General features: G+C 38.1%; 1 protein-coding gene across 9 annotated transcripts in view; it reads left to right on the top strand.

Moving 5' to 3' along the window:
• The window catches only part of TSGA10 (testis specific 10), a 93,157-nt gene extending 70,653 nt beyond the window's left edge, over positions 1 to 22,504 (top strand). For all 9 annotated transcript variants that reach the window (XM_010809800.4, XM_010809799.4, XM_015473360.3 and 6 more), the window contains 5 exons: positions 11,756 to 11,965; positions 14,726 to 14,928; positions 16,995 to 17,099; positions 17,264 to 17,413; positions 22,174 to 22,504. In XM_010809800.4, coding sequence (XP_010808102.1) covers positions 11,756 to 11,965; positions 14,726 to 14,928; positions 16,995 to 17,099; positions 17,264 to 17,413; positions 22,174 to 22,198 — 693 coding nt within the window. In that variant the 3' untranslated portion in view covers positions 22,199 to 22,504. The remainder of the gene's footprint in view (positions 1 to 11,755; positions 11,966 to 14,725; positions 14,929 to 16,994; positions 17,100 to 17,263; positions 17,414 to 22,173) is intronic.
• The last annotated feature ends 323 nt before the right edge of the window (positions 22,505 to 22,827 follow it).

Below are 22,827 nucleotides of genomic sequence, written 5' to 3'. Positions count from 1 at the left end.
AACAAAACATTGCAGACCCAGCTCGCATCCTTTTCCTCCCCCGCTCTTGTGGTTGGTGTGTAGAACTTTCATGTCAGTTGTATAACTCTCTTGAATATATTTGTACTTTATCTACATACCGATCACCCACAAATGATGTATAATGTTTTGTGTACCTTGAGTTTTTGGGGGGTTGTTGTTTTTTAAAAAAATTTATTAGGGTATAGCTACTTAACAATGTTATGTTACTTTCTACTGTACAGCAAAGTGAATCAGCTGTATGTATACATAGATCCCCTCTGTTCCAGATTTCCTTCCCATTCAGGTCACCACAGAGCACTGAGTAGAGTTCCCTGTGCTGTACAGGAGGTTCTCATTAGTCATCTATTTTATACATGGTATCAATAGTATGTATGTACCAATCCAAATCTCCCAGTTCATCCTATCTCCCCCTTTTCCCCCTTGGTACATATGTTTTTTTCTTTACATCTGTGTCTCTGTTTCTGCTTTGTAAATAAGATTGTCTATACCAATTTTTTTTTTCAGATTCCACATGTGTATGTTAATATATATTTTTCTCTTTCTGACTTACTTTGCTCTATAATAGGCTCTAGGTTCATCCACCTCATTAGAACTAACTCAAATGTGTTCTTCTTTATAGCTGAGTAGTATTCCGTTGTAATGTATGTACCACATCTTCTTTGTCCATCCCTCTGTCAGTGGACATTTAGGTTGCTTCCATATCCTGGTTATTATAAATAGTGCTGCAGTAAACTCTGGGGTGCATGTATCTTTTGGAATTATGATTTTATCTGGATATATGCCCAGGAGTGGGATTGCTGGATCATATGGTAGCTCTATTTTTAGTTTTTAAAGGAACACCCAAACTGTTTTTCATAGTGGCTGTACCAATTTATTGAGACATTCCCACTAACTGTGTAGGAGGGCTCCTTTTTCTCCGCACTCTCTACAACATTTATTGCTTATAGATTTTTTTGATGATGGCTATTCTGACAGGTCTGAGGTGATACCTCATTGTAGTTTTGATATGCATCTCCCTAATAATTAGTGATGTTGAACATCTTTTTCATGTGCTTTTAAGCCATCTATATGTCTTCTTTGGGAAAATGTCTATTTAGATCTTCCACCCATTTTTTGATTGGGTTAATTGGCTTTTTTTTTTATATTGAGCTGCATGAACTTCTATATTTTGGAGATTAATCCTTTGTTGGTTGCTTCGTTTGCAAGTGTTTCCTCCCATTCTGAGGGTTGTCTTTTTGTTTTGTTCATGGTTTCCGTTGCTGTACAAAAGCTTTTAAGTTTATTTAGGTACTATTTGTTTACTTTTGTTTTTATTTTTACTATTCTAGGAGGTGGGTTGAAAAAGATCTTGCTGTAATTTATGTCAAAGGGTGTTCTATGTTCTCCACCAAGAGTTTTATAGTATCTGGCCTTACATTTAGGTCTTTAATCCATCTTGAGTTTACTTTTGTCTATGGTGTTCTAATTTTATTATTTTACATGTAGCTGTCCAGTTTTAACTTCCTGTTTTAAATTTCACAGATTTCTTCTCTTATTTTTTTCTTTTCTTCTCCGTCCTTTCAGTCTGCTTCTTTTTCCAGTTTCCTAAGGTGGAAGCTTAGATTATTGACTTTAGATCTTTCTTCTTTTCTAATAAATGCAGTCACTGCTACAGATTTCCTTTAACTACTGCTTTCACTGCATGCCACTAATTTTGATAAGTTATATTTTACTTTAGTTAAAATATCAAAATATTTCTCTTGAAATTTCTTTTCTGAGCCATGTGTTACTTAGAAGTGTGTTGCTTAATTTCCACATATTTGGGGATTTTCCAGTTATCTTTCTGTTATTGATTTCCAGTTCAATTTCACTGCGGTTGGAGAGCGTACTTAGTATGATTTATATTTTTAAAAATTTGTTAGGCTGGGACTTTCCTGGCAGTCCAGTGGTTGGGACTTCGCCTTCCAAAGTGCAGGGAGTGTGGACTCAGTCTCTGTTCCAGGAGCTCAGATCCCACATGGCTCAGAGCCAAAAAACTAAAGCATTAAAAAAAAGCATCAATATTCTCACAAGTTCAATAAAGACTTTCAAAACGGTCCACATCAAAGAAAATCTTTTTAAAAATTGTTAATGTATGTTTCGTAGCCCATATGTAAGTCTATTTAGAGAATATTCCACATGAGCTTTAGAAGAATGTGTATTCTGCTGTTGTTGCATGAAGTTTCTAGACCTGTCAGACCCAGCGATTGGTGCTGCCAGCTCAGCCGCGTCCTTACTCGTTCTCTGCCTGCTAGGTGGGCCGCTTCCTGCTGGGGGCGTGCTGTGTGTCCCCATCTACTTAGAGAATATTCCACATGAGCTTTAGAAGAATGTGTATTCTGCTGTTGTTGCATGAAGTTTCTAGACCTGTCAGACCCAGCGATTGGTGCTGCCGGCTCAGCCGTGTCCTTACTTGTTCTCTGCCTGCGAGGTGGGCCACTTACTGCTGGGGGCGTGCTGTGTCCCCAGCCGTAGCTGTGGGCTCAGGTGTCTCCTCTTGCCATGCTGGCTTTTCTTCCTTTATGTGTGTTGACATATTGTGTTGTTAGGTGCATACACGCTATGGGTTGTTATGTTTGGTGAATTAAGCTTTTTATCATTATTTATTGTCTCCTCTTTATCTCTGGTAAGTGTCCTTGCTCTGAATCAGCTTTGTTTGAAATTCGTCTAACTACTCCAGCCTTCCTTTGATTTGTGTTTGCATCTTTATATTAAAGTGAGTTTCTTGTAAATACATATAGTTGACTTTTGTTTTTTCCCCATTCTGACACTCTGTATATATAAGTCCATTCATATTTGCAATGATTATGGATATAGCTGGGTTAATAATTATCCTATTTGTGACTGTTTTCTATTCATTGCCCTTGTTTTATGTTTATTTTTTTCTTTCCCTCATTTATTGCTTTTCTGGTTTTAGTTAAGCATCTTTTATGATTATATTTTATCTCCTAAATTAACATATCAATATACTTCTTTTTTTAAAACTTTTTAAGTGGTTACCCTACAATTTTCAGTATACACTTATGACTACGTCTGCATTTTTAAATAGCACTATATGACTCCGCGAATAGTGCAGGTGTCTTTAACGTTGTATTTGAAATTCCTCTCTCCCATCCTTCATAACATTACTGTCCATCATTTTACTTATCCATGATCTATAACCACTGAATAAATTATTTCTATTGTGTTGAACCCACTGTTATCTAGTAAATTAGTTAAAAATAAGAAAAATAAAAGATCTTATTTTACCTTCATTCATTTTGTCTCTAATGTCCTTCATTTATTTTTGTAGATATGAGTTTCTTACGTATGTTATGTTACTTATTTGAAAATCTTTTTTCAACGTTTGCTTCCAAGGAAAATCTACTAAAAACACAACCCAGGGATTGAACCTGGGTCTCCTGCATTGCAGGCAGGTTCTTTACCATCCAAGCCACCAGGGAAGCCAATGACCACCATCAATTCAGTTCAGTTCATTCCCTCAGTCGTGTCTGACTCTTTGCGACCCCATGGACTGCAGCACATCAGGCCTCCCTGTCTATCACCAACTCCCGGAATTGACCCAAACTTATGACCATTGAGTCGGTGATGACATCCAACCATCTGATCCTCTGTTATCCCCTTCTCCTCCTGCCTTCAATCTTTTCCAACATCAGGATCTTTTCCAGTGAGTCAGGTCTTCGCATCAGGTGGCCAAAGTATTGGAGCTTCAGCTTCAACATCAGTCCTTCCAATGGATATTCCAGGTTTGATTTCCTTTAGGATGGACTGGTAGGATCTCCTTGCAGTCCAAGGGACTCTCAAGAGTCTTCTCCAACACCATAGATCAAAAGCATCAATTCTTCGGTGCTCAGCTATCTTTAAAGTCCAACTCTCCCATCCATACATGACTACTGGAAAAATTATAGCCTTGACTACATAGACCTTTGTTGGCAAAGTAATGTCTCTGCTTTTTAATATGCTGTCTAGGTTGGTCATAACTTTTCTTCCAAGGAGTAGGCATCTTTTAATTTCATGGCTGCAGTCACCATCTGCAGTGATTTTGGAGCCCCCCAAAATAAAGTCTGTCACTGTTTCCACTGTTTCCCTGTCTATTTGCCATGAAGTGATGGGACCAGATGCCATGATCTTCATTTTCTGAATGTTGAGCTTTAAGCCAACTGTTTCACTCTCCACTTTCACTTTTATCAAGAGGTTCTTTAGTTCCTCTTCACTTTCTGCCATAAGGGTGGTGTCATCTGTGTATCTGAGGTTATTGATATTTCTCTCAGCAACCTTGATTCCAGCTTGTGCTTCATGCATCCCAGTGTTTCTCATGATGTACTCTGCATAGAAGTTAAACAAGCAGGGTGACAATATACAGCCTTGACGTACTCCTTTTCCTATTTGGAACCAGTCTGTTGTTCCATTCCAGTTCTAACTGTTGCTTCCTGACATGTGTACAGATTTCTCAGGAGATAGGTTAGGTGGTCTGGTATTCCCATCTCTTTCAGAATTTTCCACAGTTTATTGTGATCCACACAGTCAAAGGCTTTTGCATAGTCAATAAAGCAGAAATAGATGTCTTTCTGGAACTTTCTGGCTTTTTTGATGATCCAGAGGATGTTGGCAATTTGATCTCTGGTTCCTCTGCCTTTTTCTAAAACCAGCTTGAACATCTGGAAGTTCACAGTTCACGTATTGCTGAAGCCTGGCTTGGAGAATTAGGGGCATTACTTTACTAGCATCTAGTCCTTGAATCTATTTGTTGCTTCCACTGTATAATTGTTAGGGATTTGATTTAGGTCATACCTGAATGGTCTAGTGGTTTTCCCTACTTTCTTCAATTTAAGTCTGAATTTGGCAGTAAGGAGCTCATGATCTGAGCCACAGTCAGCTCCCGGTCTTGTTTTTGCTGACTATATAGAGTTTCTCCATCTTTGGCTGCAAAGAATATAATCAATCTGATTTTGGTGTTGACCATCTGGTGATGTCTATGTGTAGAGTCTTCTCTTGTGTTGTTGGAAGAGGGTGTTTGCTATGACCAGTGTGTTCTCTTGGCAAAACACTATTAGCCTTTGTCCTGCTTCATTCTGTACTCCAAGGCCAAATTTGCCTGTTACTCCAGGTGTTTCTTGACTTCCTACTTTTGCATTCCAGTCTCCTATAATGAAAAGGACATATTTTTTGGGTGTTAGTTGTAGAAGGTTTTGTAGGTCTTCATAGAACCTCTCAACTTCAGCTTCTTCAGCATTACTGGTTGGGGCATAGGCTTGTATTACCATGATATTGAATGGTTTGCTTTGAAAATGAACAGAGATCATTCTGTCATTTTTGAGATTGCATCCAAGTACTGCATTTCGGACTCTTTTGTTGACCATGATAGCTACACCATTTCTTCTAAGGGATTCTTGCCCACAGTAGTCGATATAATTGTCATCTGAGTTAAATTCACCCATCGCAGTCCAGTTTAGTTTGCTGATTCCTAAAATGTCAATGTTCACCCTTGCCATCTCCTGTTTGACCACTTCCAATTTGCCTTGATTCATGGACCTAACATTCCAGGTTCCTATGTATTAGTGCTCTTTACAGCATTGGACCTTGCTTTCATCACCAGTCATATCCACAACTGGGTGTTGTTTTTGCTTTGGCTCTGTCTCTTCATTCTCTCTGGAGTTATTTCTCCACTGATCTCCAGTAGCATATTGGGCACCTACTGACCTGGGAAGTTCATCTTTCAGTGTCCTATCTTTTTGCCTTTTCATACTGTTCATGGGGTTCTCAAGGCAAGAATACTGAAGTGGTTTGCCATTCCCTTCTCCAGTGGACCGCATTCTGTCAGACCTCTCCACCATGATGCATCTGTCTTGGGTGGCCCCACACGGCATGGCTCAAGGTTTCATTGAATTAGACAAGGCTGTGGTCCATGTGATTAGCTTGGTTCATTTTCTGTGATTGTGGTTTTCAGTCTGTCTGCCCTCTGATGGAGAAGGATAAGAGGCTTATGGAAGCTTCCTGATGGGAGAGACTGACTGAGAGGGAAACTGGGTCTTGTTCTGATGGGTGGGGCCATGCTCAGTAAATCTTTAATCCAATATTCTGTTGAATGGGTGGAGCTGTGTTCCCTCCCTGCTGTTTACCTGGGGCCAAACTATGAGCAATGCAAAGAAATAGAGGAAAACAACAGAATGGGGAAGACTAGAGATCTCTTCAAGAAAATTAGAGATCCCAAGGGAACATTTCATGCAAAGATGGACTCGATTTTTGGACAGAAATGGTATGGACCTAACAGAAAGCAGAAGATATTAAGAAGAGGTGGCAAGAATACACAGAAGAACTGTACAAAAAAGATCTTCACGACCCAGATAATCACGATGGTGTGATCACTGACCTAGAGCCAGACATCCTGGAATGTGAAGTCAAGTGGGCCTTAGGAAGCATCACTACGAACAAAGCTAGTGGAGGTGATGGAATTCCAGTTGAACTATTTCAAATCCTGAAAGGTGATGCTGTGAAAGTGCTGCATTCAATATGCCAGCAAATTTGGAAAACTCAGCAGTGGTCACAGGACTGGAAAAGGTCAGTTTTCATTCCAATCCCAAAGAAAGGCAATGCCAAAGAATGCTCAAACTACCGCTCAATTGTACTCATCTCACATGCTAGTAAAGTAATGCCCCTAATTCTCCAAGCCAGGCTTCAGCAATATGTGAACTGTGAACTTCCAGATGTTCAAGCTGGTTTTAGAAAAGGCAGAGGAACCAGAGATCAAATTGCCAACATCTGCTGGATCATTGAACAAGCAAGAGAGTACCAGAAAAACATCTATTTCTGCTTTACTGACTATGCAAAAGCGTTTGACTGTGTGGATCTCAATAAACTGTGGAAAATTCTGAAAGAGATGGGAATACTAGACCACCTGACCTGCCTCTTGAGAAACCTATATGCAGGTCAGGAAGCTACAGTGAGAACTGGACATAGAACAACAGACTGGTTCCAAATAGGAAAAGGAGTACGTCAAGGCTGTATATTGTCACCCTGCTTATTTAACTTATATGCAGAGTACATCATTTGAAATGCTGGGCTGGATGAAGCACAAGCTGGAATCAAGATTGCCATGAGAAATATTCAATAACCTCAGATACACAGATGACATCACCCTTATGGCAGAAAGTGAAGAGGAACTAAAAAGCCTCTTGATGAAAGTGAAAGAGGAGAGTGAAACAGTTGGCTTAAAGCTCAACATTCAGAAAATGAAGATCATGGCATCTGGTCCCATCACTTCATGGCAAATAGACAGGGAAACAGTGGAAACAGCGTCAGACTTTATTTTTTGCGCTCCAAAATCACTGCAGATGGTGATTGCAGCCATGAAATTCAAAAACGCTTACTCCTTGGAAGAAAAGTTATGACCAACCTAGATAGCATATTAAAAAGCAGAGACATTACTTTGCCAACAAAGGTCCGTCTAGTCAAGGCTATGGTTTTTCCAGTGGTCATGTATGGATGTGAGAGTTGGACTGAAAAAAGCTGAGCGCTGAAGAATTGATGCTTTTGAACTATGGTGTTGGAGAAGACTCCTGAGAGTCCCTCAGCCTGCAAGGAGATCCAACCAGTCCATTCTAACAGAGATCAGCCCTGGCTGTTCTTTGGAAGGAATGATGCTAAAGCTGAAACTCCAGTACTTTGGCCGCCTCATGCGAAGAGTTGACTCATTGGAAAAGACTCTGATGCTGGGAGGGATTGGGAGCAGGAGGAAAAGGGGATGACAGAGGATGAGATGGCTGGATGGCATCACCAACTGGATGGACTTGAGTTTGAGTGAACTCCGGGAGTTGGTGATGGACAGGGAGGCCTGGCGTGCTGTGATTCATGGGGTCGCAAAGAGTCGGACACAACTGAGCGACTGAACTGAAGTGAACTGAAACTATGGTGGAGTTAATGAAGATAATGGTGCCCTCCCTCAAAAGATCCCATGCATGTACTGCTACACTCAGTGCCCCCAACCCTGCAGCAGGCCACCACTGACCCATGCCTCCACCAGAGACTCCCAGACACCCACAAGCTAGTCCGGGACAGTCCTCTGTGGGGTCACTGCTCCTTTCTCCTGTGTACTGGTGTGCACAAGGTTCTGTTTGTGCCCTCCAAGAGTCTGTTTCCCAGTCCTGTGTAAGTTCTAGCAGCTCTGTGGTGGGGATAATGGTGACCTCCTCCAAGAGGGCTTATGACATACCCAAGTCTTCTGCACCCAGAGCCCCTGTCCCTGCAGCAGACCACTGCTGACTTGTACCTCCACAGGAGATGCTCAGTTCTGTCTCAGTTTCTGTGGGGTCCCTGGGTCCTGGTGCACACAAGGTTGGTTTGATCCCTCTGAGTGTCTCTTGCGGGAATGGGGTTTGATTCTAAACACGAATTCGTCCCTCCTACCATCTTGCTGGAGCTTCTCCTTTGCCCTTGGATGTGGGGTATCTCCTCACAGCCTCTCCAGCACTTACTGTCTTACTGGGGTTTCACTGACCTTGGACATGGGGTATCTCCACATGGCTGGTCCAGCAAAGCACAGCTGCCGCTCCTAACCCTTGGACGTGGGGTGTCTGGTTTGCCCTATTTGTTTTCCTTCCCAGCGATCATAGTTCTGTGCCACCTTTCATCTGTTGTCTGAAAACAGATTTTCCCTCCTATATTTTGTTCATTTTTCTAGTTGTTTTTGGCAACAGGGTAATTCAGACCCTGTTAATCCCTCTTGTCTAGATAATAGCTGTTTTAAGGCCCTTGTCTGCTAATATAATCTTTTTTCATTGTGCATCTGTCTACATCAACTAATTTTGATGCTTGTGGATCACTTCCTATATCTCATGTCTCATATATATATATATATATATATATATATATACATGTCTCATATATATATATATTTAAACTGAATGCTGGACGTTGTGGATTTTACTTTGTTGAATATTAGATGTTGTTGTCTTCCTTTAGGGAGTGTTGAATTTGTTTTGGCAGGCTCTTAAATTACTTGAATATTAACTAATACTTTCAAGATTGTTTTTAAGCTTTGGTAGGGCAGATCTTAAGTAGCCTTTCCTGTAAGACTAGTTTAGCCTCACCCCTAAGATGTGACCCTTCCAGATTCTCTTTTAAATGCCCAGTCCAAGGTGTTCCAAACTAAAGAGTTTCTTAATGAGGGTGAAAGAGGAGAGTGAAAAAGCTGACTTAAAACTCAACTTTCAAAAAACTGAGATCATGGCATCCAGTCCCATCACTTCATGACAAATAGAGTGGGAAAAAATGGAAATAGTGGCAGATTTTATTTTATTTGGTTCCAAAATCACTGTGGACAGTGACTGCAGCCATGAAATTCAAAGATGCTTGCTCCTTGGAAGAAAAGCTATGACCAAATCTAGACAGCACATTAAAAAGCAAAGACATCACTTTTCCAACAAAGCTCTGAATAATCAAAGCTATGGTTTTTCCCATAGTCATGTATGGATGAGATGTGGACCATAAAGAAGGCTGAGTGCTAAAGAATTGATGCTTTCAAATTGTGCTGGAGAAGACTCTTGAGAGTCCCTTGGACTGCAAGGAGATCAAACCAGTCAATCCTCAAGGCAATCAATCCTGAATATTCATTGGAAGGACTGAGGCTGAAGGTCCAATACTTTGGCCACCTAATGCAAAGAGCTGACTCATTGGAAAAGACCCTGATGCTTGGAAAGGTTGAAGGCAAAAGGAGAAGAGGGTGGCGGAAGATGAGATGGTTAGATAGCATCACCGACTTAATGGACATGAATCTGAGCAAACTCCAGGAGATGATAAAGGACAGGGAAGCCTGGTGTGCTATAGTCCATGGGGTTGCAGAGTCGGCCACGACTTCCCAACTGAACAATGAACCATCAGGGTGATCATTAAGAACTTTTCACTTTCACGGGCTCAAACTTTGCCCCCAGCTTTGGCACATTTGTTACCAGCTGACCTTGACTCATTTTCTTTGTTTTTGGCATGTGAAAATTTCTCTTTCTTACCTACAAGTTCAGCTATAAATTGCAAAAATAATTTTTTATTCTATTTTATCCAGAAGATTTTCCTCTTAGCTTAATCAGCAATTTTACTAGAACCTGAAACATTCCATATATTCTTTTCAAAACATAAAACTGATCACATAACCTCCTCTGTAAGATCTTTCAGTGGAAGTAAAGACCTAAATTTTATTGATACCTGGGTTACCAGGCTCTGTTTTGTAATTTGTGTGTGTTTTCACCTGTGTCTCTTTTCACTCTTTGCCGTGGTCTCTGAGCTCGAGACATAGGAGCCTTCTCTCTGCTCTTGCTTCACACTTGGCATCCTCCAATTTGAAAAGCCACCTTCCCCTCACACATTGTGTATCCATTTGCTTTTCAGATCTCAGTTCAAGTGTCATTGACTCAGAGAAGGCTTTCTTGACTTCCCCGATCCTCTCAGTCTAGGTCGCTTCCCTGTGTTACAGTTTTTTTCTCTAGAAATGTTTGCCTAATCTGTATCTACATATTCATCTTTATGATTATTTTATTGACCATGATCCCCCCATAGTCTGGAAGCCTCATGAGAACAAAGACCATTACCATTGGCTATGCATCTAGGCACATCGTTGGACCATAGAATATGCATAAGAAGTATGTATGGAATGGATGGACAGGTGGCTGAGTCGGGTGGATGGATGGATAGAAGTTTGTTTGAAGAATGTGTGAGTAATTGTATGAGTGAGGGAGGAAGGGAAGGAGAAAGAGAGGAGTGAATTTTGGCTAAATAACTTATTCCAGGAGCAATTTTTTGTGTGTTGTACTTGTGAAAACACTTATAAAAGCGGAAAAGTTTCTTTACTTGCCTCTTAGTTCTCTTAGCCTCATATAATAGCAAATACTTCTCTGTAGGTGGCAGTGCACTTACATAAGAACTTATGCTGAAAAAAAAAAGGAGGGGGGAGGAAATTATCTTGAATATTTGAAAGCATTTATATAACTCAAATCTCATATTACAGTGTTTAAAACATGCTCTTATTTTCTATAATATGGATATATCCTTAATTTATAGTTACCCAGTCTATTTCCCTCAGAGGTATTAGTAAGTGTTAGAGAGTTATCAGTCCTCATTTTATGATATGATGATCCATATCAGCATGTCATTCAAGAATGGAAAAGTAGGCATAGTGAATAAAACAGTGGCTAATGTTTTATCTTTAATAGCAACAATATTTACATTATAGAATAATTGTAACTGTGGCAAATATAGACAGAACTACAAAGATATATATATATATGTCGACTAGCTTTGGGGCTGAGACTTGTAAGTTGGTTTCTCAGTACATTAAAAAGAATGACCAGCTGACCACTTTACTCATGGATTTTGTATATGAAAATTTGAAACTGGAATTTATCTTTCGCAGAATGTTTTGTACATACTCTTACCGTCTACATCAACTAAAGTTCTTTATAGGGACTTCCTTCCTTTACCATTTCATGGAATGTCCTTGACCATTCCCTGTCCCATGGTTAGGGCTACATGCTTCCACTGCCGGAGGTACGGGTGTGATCCCAGGTTGGGGAATTAAGATCCCACATGCTGTTTGGCAAGGCAAAAAACAAAGAGAGAGAGAGAGAATTCCTTGTAATCTAAAAGTACCGTCATTAAAAGATTTGTCTTGCTTTGTTTTCCGTGTTGTGGGTTTTTCCCACGTTAAAAAATATATAATCTGTCCTTGCAGCACTTAAATGCAGAACGGTCTTACAAGTCCCAGATTGCTACTTTACACAAGTCTGTTGTAAAGATGGAAGAGGAGCTTCAGAAGGTTCAGTTTGAAAAAGTGTCTGCCCTTGCAGATTTGTCTTCCACAAGGGAACTTTGCATTAAACTTGACTCCAGCAAAGAACTTCTTAATCGACAGCTGGTTGCTAAAGATCAAGAGATAGAAATGGTATGTCATACATTTTTAAATGGTTCTTTTAATAATGCTACCAGTGTAAAATTTTTGTAATTTTATAAAAACAAACTTTTTTTTTAAATAAAATGCTACAGCCAAAGTATGTCTTTCAACTTTAGATTTTATGTTTAAAGTCCAGGATATTAATTTCTGTTGTGTTCCAAACCATTCAAGACCATAACAGAGACTCTTCCTTTGTGTGCTCTGCATTTACTTTTAGTTAAAGGAATGATAAAGCACACTGACATACCAGTCAGCGAAGAACCTCGAGGTTGAGGTTTATCTAGCTAAATTATAATTGTAATGATATTGTTTTAAGCTAAATTTACTATTTGGCTGAGTTCTTTTCAACTGTAATTCACTTGATTTTATCTACCATGTGCCTGATGCCTGCCATCATGCTTACCATGTGAATATAATGCTCAAAAGGTACAGTCCCCCTCCCTCAAAGACCTCCTGGTATTGACATACAAATAATTTGGGGGTGAATGTGATACTAATAAGAAATACTCAAGGTTTCAGAGAGGAAATTCCCATTGACCTGTGGGTGTCAGAGAGGAGGAGTTCACTAGGGTGTACTACTGAACTCAAAAGGAATGAGGGAATAGCTTAGGCAGTGGTATGGAGGTATAAATAAACTCTGGAGTGAGCAGTAAGTCATTTGCAGTGGCCAGTGTAGCATGCACAAGTGACTGAGATGCATCTGAAGAAATAGATGGGACCTGAATCCTAAAAGGATGTACGTTACAGTTGCATAGTATAATTGAAATATCAACATTTTGGCTATGTTTACATTCCTGTTATTATCACCCTGTGTTGAACTCCTTATTTTGTTAGCCTACTGCTTGTTAGGAGGTATGATGCATTTGAGAACGGTGTGTCTTGTTGGCTTCTGTAAGAAGTTCCATGTAAAAACGGATGCACAATTGTCCTTAGCAGCATTCTTCATAATTGCTAAGAAGTGTAAATAACTCTAATATTCCTGCATCTATGCAAGGCAATATTATTTGGCAGTAGTAGTAATGAAGGATTGATAGCTGCTAAAACATGGAGAACTCTTGAAAACATTACACTAAGTGAAGGAAGTCAGTCATGTAAGACCACACACACACACACACACACAGAGTATGTTTCCATTTATGTGAAATGTTCAAAATAAAGCAGATCATAGAAAACAGATGAGTTATTGCCTAGGGCTAGTGCTGGGGCAGAGGTAAGGGAGTGACTGCTAATGTGTACTGGGTTCCATTTTGGGATAATGAAAATGTTCTAACAATAAACTGAGAATGCGGTATGATCACATAACTCTATTAATACTCTGTTGGCCAAAAAGTTTGAGTTTTTCCATAAGGTGTTATAGAAAAACTCAAACAGACTTTTTGGTCAACCCAATATACTAAAAACCATTGACTTGTACCATTTAAATGGGCTAGTTGTATGGTATGTGAATTACATCCCAATGAAGCTGCTGCCAAAAAAATGATGCTCCATTTTGTATTCCCACCAGCATTGCCTATTTTAATGTTAACCAACACGAATTAAGACATTTGCCAATTTAATAAACTGCAGCATCAGTTCAACCAAAAGAGGTTTTTCCCCTCTGAATATTTAGCAACGTCTGGAGGTATTTTTGATTGTCACACCAGGGTTGAGGGGTGCTATAGACTTCTAGTAAGTAGAGGCCAGGGATGCCGCTCAGCATCCTGTAAGGCACAGGGCAGCTCCCTATACCAAACAGTTACCCAGCACAAAAGATCAGTAGGGTCAAGGCGAAGAAATCCTGGATTACAAATACCATTTTGCTTTAAGTTATGTTTCTTTGATTATTAATACAAGATATATTATTCTCTATGTTTACTAATTAGCTAGCTATATTTTGTAAATTTTCTGTTCATATCATTAGTTCATATTTCTCATGAATTAGTTCATATTCCTTTTATTAGTAAGATATTAACTATTTACTGAGTTTATTTTCATCTGGTTTTTTTCCTCATAAATTTTGGTTGTTTATAATGACTGTAGATATGTTTGTTTTTGCTATGGTCAGACATCATTTTTAATTGTATCTAGTCTAAGAAGTTTTTACCCTACCTGCCTGCCCCTCTGCTAATAATTCATTTTTATTAAACTTTCTTTTCTCAGAGTTTTACATTAAATTTTAAAATATATATATAATTTATTATAATGTGTATTATGAGATAAAGAATATATTTTTTTCTAAATAGTGATGTCTGGTTTCCCTCCTTCTGGAGAAGCATTTGGCCTATAGAATGTATTTTAGGCTCAAGATAACCGTCAAAAAATGAAGTGTTCCATTGGACCATACAAGAGAGGGAATGTGTGATTACTCCTTATCTTTCTTAACCATGGAGTATGATGGCATTCCATCAGGAAGTTAGGCATTTGTAACTCACCCAACTCGGGACAAAGCAGTAGTCACAGATACTACCATGTCAGATACTACCATGTCAGATTTGCCAAAATATATTATAAGAAATATCAAAGCTGGACATGGAAATTGTTTGACATTTGGGATTAATAACTCTTAAATTAATGAACCTTCTGATACTATCAGAGACTTGGGAAGTGATACTGTGTGTGTGTGCGTGTATCTGCTAAGAAGGACACAATTTCAAATCTAGAAATTAAATGTGGTTGTCAGTTCATAACAGAGAAATTTTATGAGTCTCTGATAATACATGAGTTAAGTGAACAAGTGGGAATAAGTATAGACATCTTCGTATCATTGTGCAGATGGAGAATGAGTTGGATTCTGCTCGTTCTGAAATAGAACTCCTCAGGAGTCAGATGACAAATGAGAGAATCTCCATGCAGAATCTAGAAGCTTTGCTGGTGGCCAATAGAGACAAAGAATATCAGTCTCAGATAGCACTTCAGGAAAAAGAATCTGAAATTCAGCTTCTCAAAGAACACCTTTGTTTGGCAGAAAACAAAATGTGAGTTGATTAGCAGTATGATAACATTAAGTCGAGTTTCTTAAGTTTTCGGTACTTTATAGATTAGTGGAATTTTAAAGCTGGAATTTAGACCATTTAATGTCATAGTTTGCTGTTAATTAAACTGAGGACCCAAAATGTTGTGACCTGTCTTAAGATTTAGGACCTATTTCTATTATGTGTCTCTAATGCATCTAAATTTAAACGTAACCCTCTTTGTGTTGATTTTTTCCAACGGAGTTTTGGGTGTAATAGAACATCTACTGATCTAACATATTGCCTTTGGGAAATATTATAACCAGATTAGAAAAAAAAAAAAGCACTTCTGAAACCAGAGGGATTTTTCTACTTATGGACCTGCTTGGTATTGCTACCCAGTCTTTTCATTTGTCACATGGTATTTGCCTGTGTACTGGGTACCTGGAAGCACTACTGCATTCACTGAATGCTGGAGACTTCCCCCAGAGCACTGATTGTGACTTAAAAAAAAAAAAAAAGACTTCCTAGTACTGTTAGCACCTTATTACACCACTGGAGGATTAGATGGAAATGCCTGCCTGAGCGTGTGTGTGCTGCGTGTGCTTAGTCGCTCAGTCGTGCCTTGACTCTTTGGGACTTCATGGACTACGGCCCACCAGGCTCCTCTGTCCATGGGATTCTCCAGGCAAGAACACTGGAGTGGGTTGCCATTCCCTTTAGGGGATCTTCCCAACCCAGGGATCAAACCCCAGTCTCCTGCGTTGAAAGAGGATTCTTTACCATCTGACCCACCAGGGAAGCCCCCCTGCCTGCATAGTAGATATTTTATCACCTTTGCCACCTGTCACAAAACCTGATGGGGACCCGTAGCCTCTGTTCTTATCCATCCCACCTGTAACACCTTTTCATCCAGCCTCAGCTCTGCCCTCCCGTCTGAGTAGGGGACGTGGGGAAGGACAGGAATCATGGTCTCAGGAATTGGCCACTTGTGGGAGCCCCTGACAGCACAGGCTGTGAAACCAGGGCTGGTTTCCTTCAGAGACTGTTTTTAGGTTGTGGCAGCTGTAACTGAGTCACTCTTTTCAGTCACTGCAGCTGGGCTTTGGACTGGACCTTCAGAATGATCCAGTTTTGTAGGATCATTTCCTCAAGCCATAGGTGGAAATTGCTTCAGTGAAGTATGCCAAAACTCCCACCTTAAGGGGGTACACTCTGTTTTAGACTGGCTGGTGAGTAGTGTCACCTAGAACTAGTAAGCTTGACAAACTCTTGTGTTCCTAGTCTCTAGAGTTTAGACTCCAGCAGTCCGTATTGCAGTCCTGAAAGCCAGCAGAGAGGAGAGAATGTTCTGGCAAGAGCGGTCACCTCTGTCATTATCTTCCTCATGGTAGTGTGTTTATCGGGGTTTTGGAGGCAATGTTTAGCCGTAAGATCCTGTTAAATTGAAGAGATTTTTTGTCTTTAACAGTTGGATATACCAAATTTCATTTCACACATATATAAGGTATTTGGTCAATTAGATATACATATATGCACCCACTGCATATTCATCATGGTGTTAGTGAATTCCAGTGTTTTATGCGTTGGAATATGCACATCATACCGTGAAGTAAATTGTAAAAATGATCTGCAGTGAATTGATAATATAGGTAGATAATAGTATTACCATATCTAAAAATAGGGAGAATGAAGTTTAACTAATTGAATGGGGCTGAAGGCAATGGCACCCCACTCCAGTACTCTTGCCTGGAGAATCCCAGGGACGGGGGAGCCTGGTGGGCTGCCGTCTATGGGGTCACACAGAGTCAGACACGACTGAAGTGACTTAGCAGCAGCAGCAGCAGAGACAGCTTAAAGGGCTTTTAGTAGACTACCTTGCACATTTACTGCATCTAAAATTGGCATATTTTATTTTAATTTATTTTATTTGTGTGAAATTGATGTATTTTAGATGCACCGATACATCTGTAAAAGCCAGAGTGTTGCTTGGCTTCAGCTGAGAAACCATGGCCAACATGGTCTCAGGTACCCTAGGGATACTTTGGTATTCTACCTTTAATCAACCATCATTCACATTCTCTACACAGGGCCATCCAGAGTAGGGATGTGGCCCAGTTCAGGAACGTCGTGACGCAACTGGAAGCTGACTTGGACATTACAAAGAGACAGCTAGGGACGGAGCGCTTTGAAAGGTAAGTTCAGCAGCCTGGAAAGCACTGTTTCTGGGATAACAACAGACTTTGGTTATTTCATGGTGATTAGATTTTAAAGTATGATTTGAACTGCAGTTTTACAACAGTGTTAGTAATGTTGCTGGATATAAAAGTTCGATTAAAGTGTCCCTATTTTGCTTTAGGGAGAGGGCTGTGCAAGAACTCCGCCGCCAGAATTACTCAAGTAATGCTTATCATTTGAGTTCCACAATAAAGCCAAATACAAAATGTCACTCACCAGAACGTACTCACCATCGATCTCCTGACCGAGGCCTAGATCGATCATTAGAAGAGTAAGTGGTTTAAGGATCCATTCTTTGGGGAACCAAATAGCAATAAGCACTGAATATTTGAGGGAGTAAGAAAACTCAGTAACCATCTACCATTAATAGTGCTATTTAAAACATCATTAAATAATTGGATATGTTGACATTTAAAAAAATTTTTGATTATTAGTGTCATATAAATATGTTAAAGATGTCTGTTTTATCTAAAGTTTACATAAATTACATTTTAAAAATCTGATTTTCTTTAATTTCTGTAACATACATTTTTATATACTTTCATTAACAAACTATTGGCTAATTATTGTAGCACCAAAAATACATATACTCTAGGAAAGTAATAGGCTAATTTTTCAAAGGGAAATATTTTAGCTATATTCCTAAATGTCAGAAATTTTATAAAAACATTTGTATTTAGAAATAATTTCAAACTGACAAGAAATTAAAAATAAAACAATGCAAAGAACATCTGTATGCCTTTTATCCCTACTGCATTATAAAAATTTTACTCCGTTTGCTTTTTCTGTATTCATGAGGCAGTATGAGCTGTCTCACGCATTCACACTCCTGCACTTTCTCCTCCCTGTCTTTCTCTCTTGCCTTCCTCCCACCCGCCCACTCCCTGCCACAGACATTTTTAAACAATAACCATTACCTCCAGTTGGAACCATCCTCATAGGTTTCTCCCTCGCCTTCTTCCTTTCTGTATTTGTATTACACCCTTTTTCCTCCAATGAGAGGCCTGGTCAACATTAAAATACTCACTCAACAACGGTAACAGAGTTATTCCTTCACTCAATCCCAAAGTCTAAAGTACTTTCAAGATTTCTTCATCTATGTCACTACAATAAACAGGCCAACTTAGAAAAAATTTCAAAATCTATTTGCAATTCTTCCTTCCTGTCCCACACATGACCTTTCCAAAGTCTTGAGGGCATATAGTCAAATACCGTGTTCAGAAATTACTTGGATTATTTTTTTCACCCTCACTGTGGTGATGGTGTACATTTAAAATAACAGTAGATTCATTTGTTTCAATTTGCTTTCATTTTTCATTATTATGCTGAGATGCCCTGATCAAGAAGAAGAGATGTCTTTCCATTGTTCAAATTTTGCTTTGTGTCTTTAAGGAATTACTTGTAGTTTTTCTTTATATAGATTTTGAATATTTCTTGTAAAATTCACTCCTGAATATTTTATTACTTTTTTGTTACTATTATAAATGAAGTTTCCTCCATATATTATATCTTCAAATGATGCTACTTTTGCATGTTAATTTTTTAGCATGTTATCTTGCTAAATTCTTTTATTTCATTAAATTTCGTTATTAATTCTATAGAGGTTTCTAGGTGTACTATCATGTCATCTGCAGAAAGAGATATTTATTTCTTCTTTTCCTATTTTTATCTCTTGAATTATATTCTCTGGTTAATAGCATTTGCTAGTATCATCAGAATAATGACAGATAGTTGTGGCAAAAGTGGAATTCCTGTTTTAATTCTGACCTGTAGTGGGAATGCCTCTTTTTGTTGTTTTTTTTTTTTCCTGTTAATTAAGATACTAGTTTTATGATTCAAGTTTATATATTTTATGGTATTAAGGAAATACCACTTATTCCTATTTTTTTTAAGATTTTTTTTATTAGGAAACAGTGTTTTTGTCAAGGACTTTTTTAGCATCTATGAAGATATGGTTTTTCTCTTTAGAATTATTAATATGTGGATATATTAATTGATTTTTCAACTACTGAACCATGTTTGAATTTCTGACATAAATGAGAAATTGGTCATAGTCTATTATTTTCTTAGTGTTTGGTAATATTTTATTTATTTCAGATTTGTATATCAATATTCGTAACTGATATTGACCTGTACTTATCTCTTTGTGCTTTTTCTATTAAGTTTAGATATCAATGTTGTATCTGCTTCTAAAAAAATAATTTGGAAGTTTTTGTTTACTGTAGTTTGAAACAAGTTACACAGTTGGGGATTATCTGATTTCTGAACAGCCTTGGCTCTTTTTTTGTGGGGTGTACTTCCTTGGTAACTTTTTCTACTTCTTCTTTGGAAATTAGTCTTTTTAAGCTATATGTGTTTGTCTAAAAATTACCCAGGCTTTTAACTCTAGGTTTTCAGCTTTATTTGCATGGAAGTAACCAATGCAGTATCTTACAAATTTTTAAATTTCCTCTGTGTCAGTGGTTGTACCCTGTTGCCATTTCTTATTTGTATATATGTGCTTCTCCCTTTTGTTTGTTGATTACCTTAGCCTGTGGTTTGTTTACTTAGTTCATTGCTTCAAAGAACCAGCATTTTGATTTAATGATTTAATCTATTTTCTTTCTCTGCTTATTAATTTCTGTTTTTATTTATATTAGTTCCTTCCTTGTGCTATTTTTTCATTTACTTTGTTGATTTTTTCCCCCTAGGTTTTTGAGTTAGAAATTTAATTCATTTATTACCATTCTTTAGCTTTTATCAATGTAGATATTCAGGGTTATGAATTTTTCTATGATTACTGCTTTAAATATATCCCATAGATTCTGATATATAGTGTTTTTGTGATCATTATTTTTAAGAATTTCTTTAATCTTTGTTTGTATTTTCATTTTTACCCAAGATGTATTTGATAGAAAATCTTTTAATTTTCAGTGAGAAGAGTTTTTTGTTTGATTTGGTTTCATTTTTAATTCTCAGTGTTATTGTGTATATTATTTGTAATATTTCTATTTTATGGAAAGTACTGATGTTTTCTTTATACTTTACTACATGTTCAAGTTTTGTGAACAGTCCATGTACACTTGAGAAGATATATTCTTTCTTATCAGAGTATAGTGTAATATATCCAGAAGATTTACCTTTTTAATTTTACTTTGTTCTTTTATAATGTCATTTAATTTTTGTTCACTTGACTTGTTTTACTAAGAATGGCATTTTTAAATTTCCTATTATTGGTATGTTTTTATTTCTTCTTATATCTCCTATAAATTTTGTTTTATATAGGTGGTTTGCTGTTTTATCTGTTGCATAGATATTCTGAATTGTCATATCTTCACTGTGAATGTGGCTTTTACAAAGTGTTATTTTCTGATGCACTTAATTTTTTTGGAAGGAGGAAGGACTTGACGTCTACTTTGTCTGGTATTAGAGTTACAACTCCTATTTCCTTATTGGGTCCACTTGCCTGGTAAATCTTTGTCCATCTCTTTTTTTGAATCTCTGCATTTTAAATTTCTCTCTTTAGATAGTATGGATTTGAGTTTGACTTTATGAACCGTTTTGAAATTCTTTCTTTTTTTAATAGGTGAGTTAAGCTCCTTAACATTATTGATATAACTGTTAAATTTGGTCTCAACTCTGTCATATTATGTTATGATAACTGTTTACTATGTTATTTGCTCTAATTCTCTCTCTATTTGGTTATCCTTCTTTGCTTGTAACCATTTCTTTTGATATTCAGGAAGTTTTGGATCTTATTATAATGGTTACCTTTCTATTAATACTTTTAATAGTGTCCTTAAAGTATCCCTTTTAAAATTTTTAAGCTTTTGCTGTTCGTTTTAAATGGTACCTTTTGACTACCATCTAATATCTAGACATGGGCTTCCCTGGTGGCTCAGCAGTAAAGAATCCACCTGTGAATGCAGGAGACGCAGGTTCAATCCTGCTTGGGTCGGAAAGATCCCCTGGAGAAGGAAATGGCAGTGCACTCCAGTAGTCTCGTCTGGGAAAATCTCATGAACAGAGGAGCCTGGCAGGTTACAATCCATGGGGGTCAAAAGAGTTGAACACAACTTAGCAACTGAACAGCATCATCTAGACAACAGTTAATGTGCTTAATTTACTTTCCCAACAGCTGGTCTGTTTCCTGTTCCTTTAGTGTTGTCTTTTCAGGTTGCCATATAAATGGAATCATGTGGTATATAGTCTGCAGTGGCTGACTTTTACCCAGCCACTGGGTAAAATATTAGATTTATATATTAGAGATGTATCCAGGTTGTATATATCAGATATTACTGGATATTGCTTTTAACTGCTGAATAGTATTCCATTGTGTGGCTGTAACAGTTTTGTTTTGCTCTGTTTTACTCTTTATTTTGAAATGATTAGTCTCACAGGCAGATGCAAAAGTAGTATAGAGGGTCCCACATATCCTCCGCCAGCTTCCCCAGTGGCCATGTCTTACAAACCACAGAATTGGCACTGGTATAGCTAACTAGCTGATACACATTATTCAGTTTTTGCTAGTGTGTGTGCAGTTTTGGGTTTTTTTTTACATACCACACATAGAACAACACTGCAGTCAAGGTTCTGAATTGTCCCATCAGCCCCAAGGAGCTCATTCCTTCATGATACCCTTTCATGGGGACATCCTCCCATCCTCCTCCCTATCCCCGAGCAAACTCTACTTTCTTCTCTGTCTCTGTAATACTGTCTTTTTGAGAGTGTTGTGTAAATGGAATCACACACAGGATGTAATTTTGTGAGAGTGACTCTTCTCTCTTAGCGCAATGTCCGTGAGATCCATCCAGGTATATAAAGTCGGTAGTTCCTTCCTTTTTATTGTTGAGTCCATATTATTGCATGACATAGATGGTTCACAGCTTCTGGAAACTGGGTGATAAAATACATCATATCTGACTTCCTTCACAGAAGCTGAGGGGAGAAAAATCCCAAGTATTGCCAAAGTAACACTAGAATACATTTTTTTAATACATCATAAAATCGTTGAGTTAAAATATTAATCTACATAATTTTTTCTCTCTTTAGGAATCTTTGCTATCGAGATTTCTGACACGTGGAAAGATTCTTCACATCCTTGGGAGAGGTCAAAGTTTCAAACTGATTTTTTTTGCTATATGATTGCATTTATCTTTTGAATGCTTGATAATGTTAAATGAATTTATTAACGTCGTGCCTCTGAATCTCTGTTTTCATGTGCCGTGCCATATCGCAGTGATCTGAGATGACTTATAAACACAAAAATGTATATGGCCCTTTCTATCCATACAGTAATAGTGAGTGTAAAATCTGCTTACTTCACTATTGACGACTGTTGTGTTAACTATCCGGAGTAAATAAAGAAGCTTATAAAAAGAGGGCAAAGTGTTTTAACAAAACTGATTTTTTTTCCTTTGTGATTTATGCTTTCATGGCTGGACAAATTGTGCCAAAAGAGGCGCAGTTTAGCACTCCTGGCCTGGGACCCCATATTCCATTTTGGAGCCAACCTGACACGAATTCCAGGCCATACTCTGACCCCAAAGCGGGATAGTAGGCGTGTGTCAGGGTTTTTAAATCCTTAGTGTTGTACCGTTAATTAGCATACATTTTCTACAATTGTTTACCCCTACTATTTTTAGAAAGGTAGGTAATACTATATCTGTCAAGAATGTAAGATTATTTTTTAAAAATCTGTATTTT

This window comes from Bos taurus, chromosome 11, assembly GCF_002263795.3.
Source record: "Bos taurus isolate L1 Dominette 01449 registration number 42190680 breed Hereford chromosome 11, ARS-UCD2.0, whole genome shotgun sequence".
In the NCBI taxonomy this organism is placed as follows: Eukaryota; Metazoa; Chordata; class Mammalia; order Artiodactyla; family Bovidae; genus Bos; species Bos taurus.
Note: the sequence above shows the minus strand (reverse complement) of the source record. Positions and strands in the feature narration are given on the sequence as shown.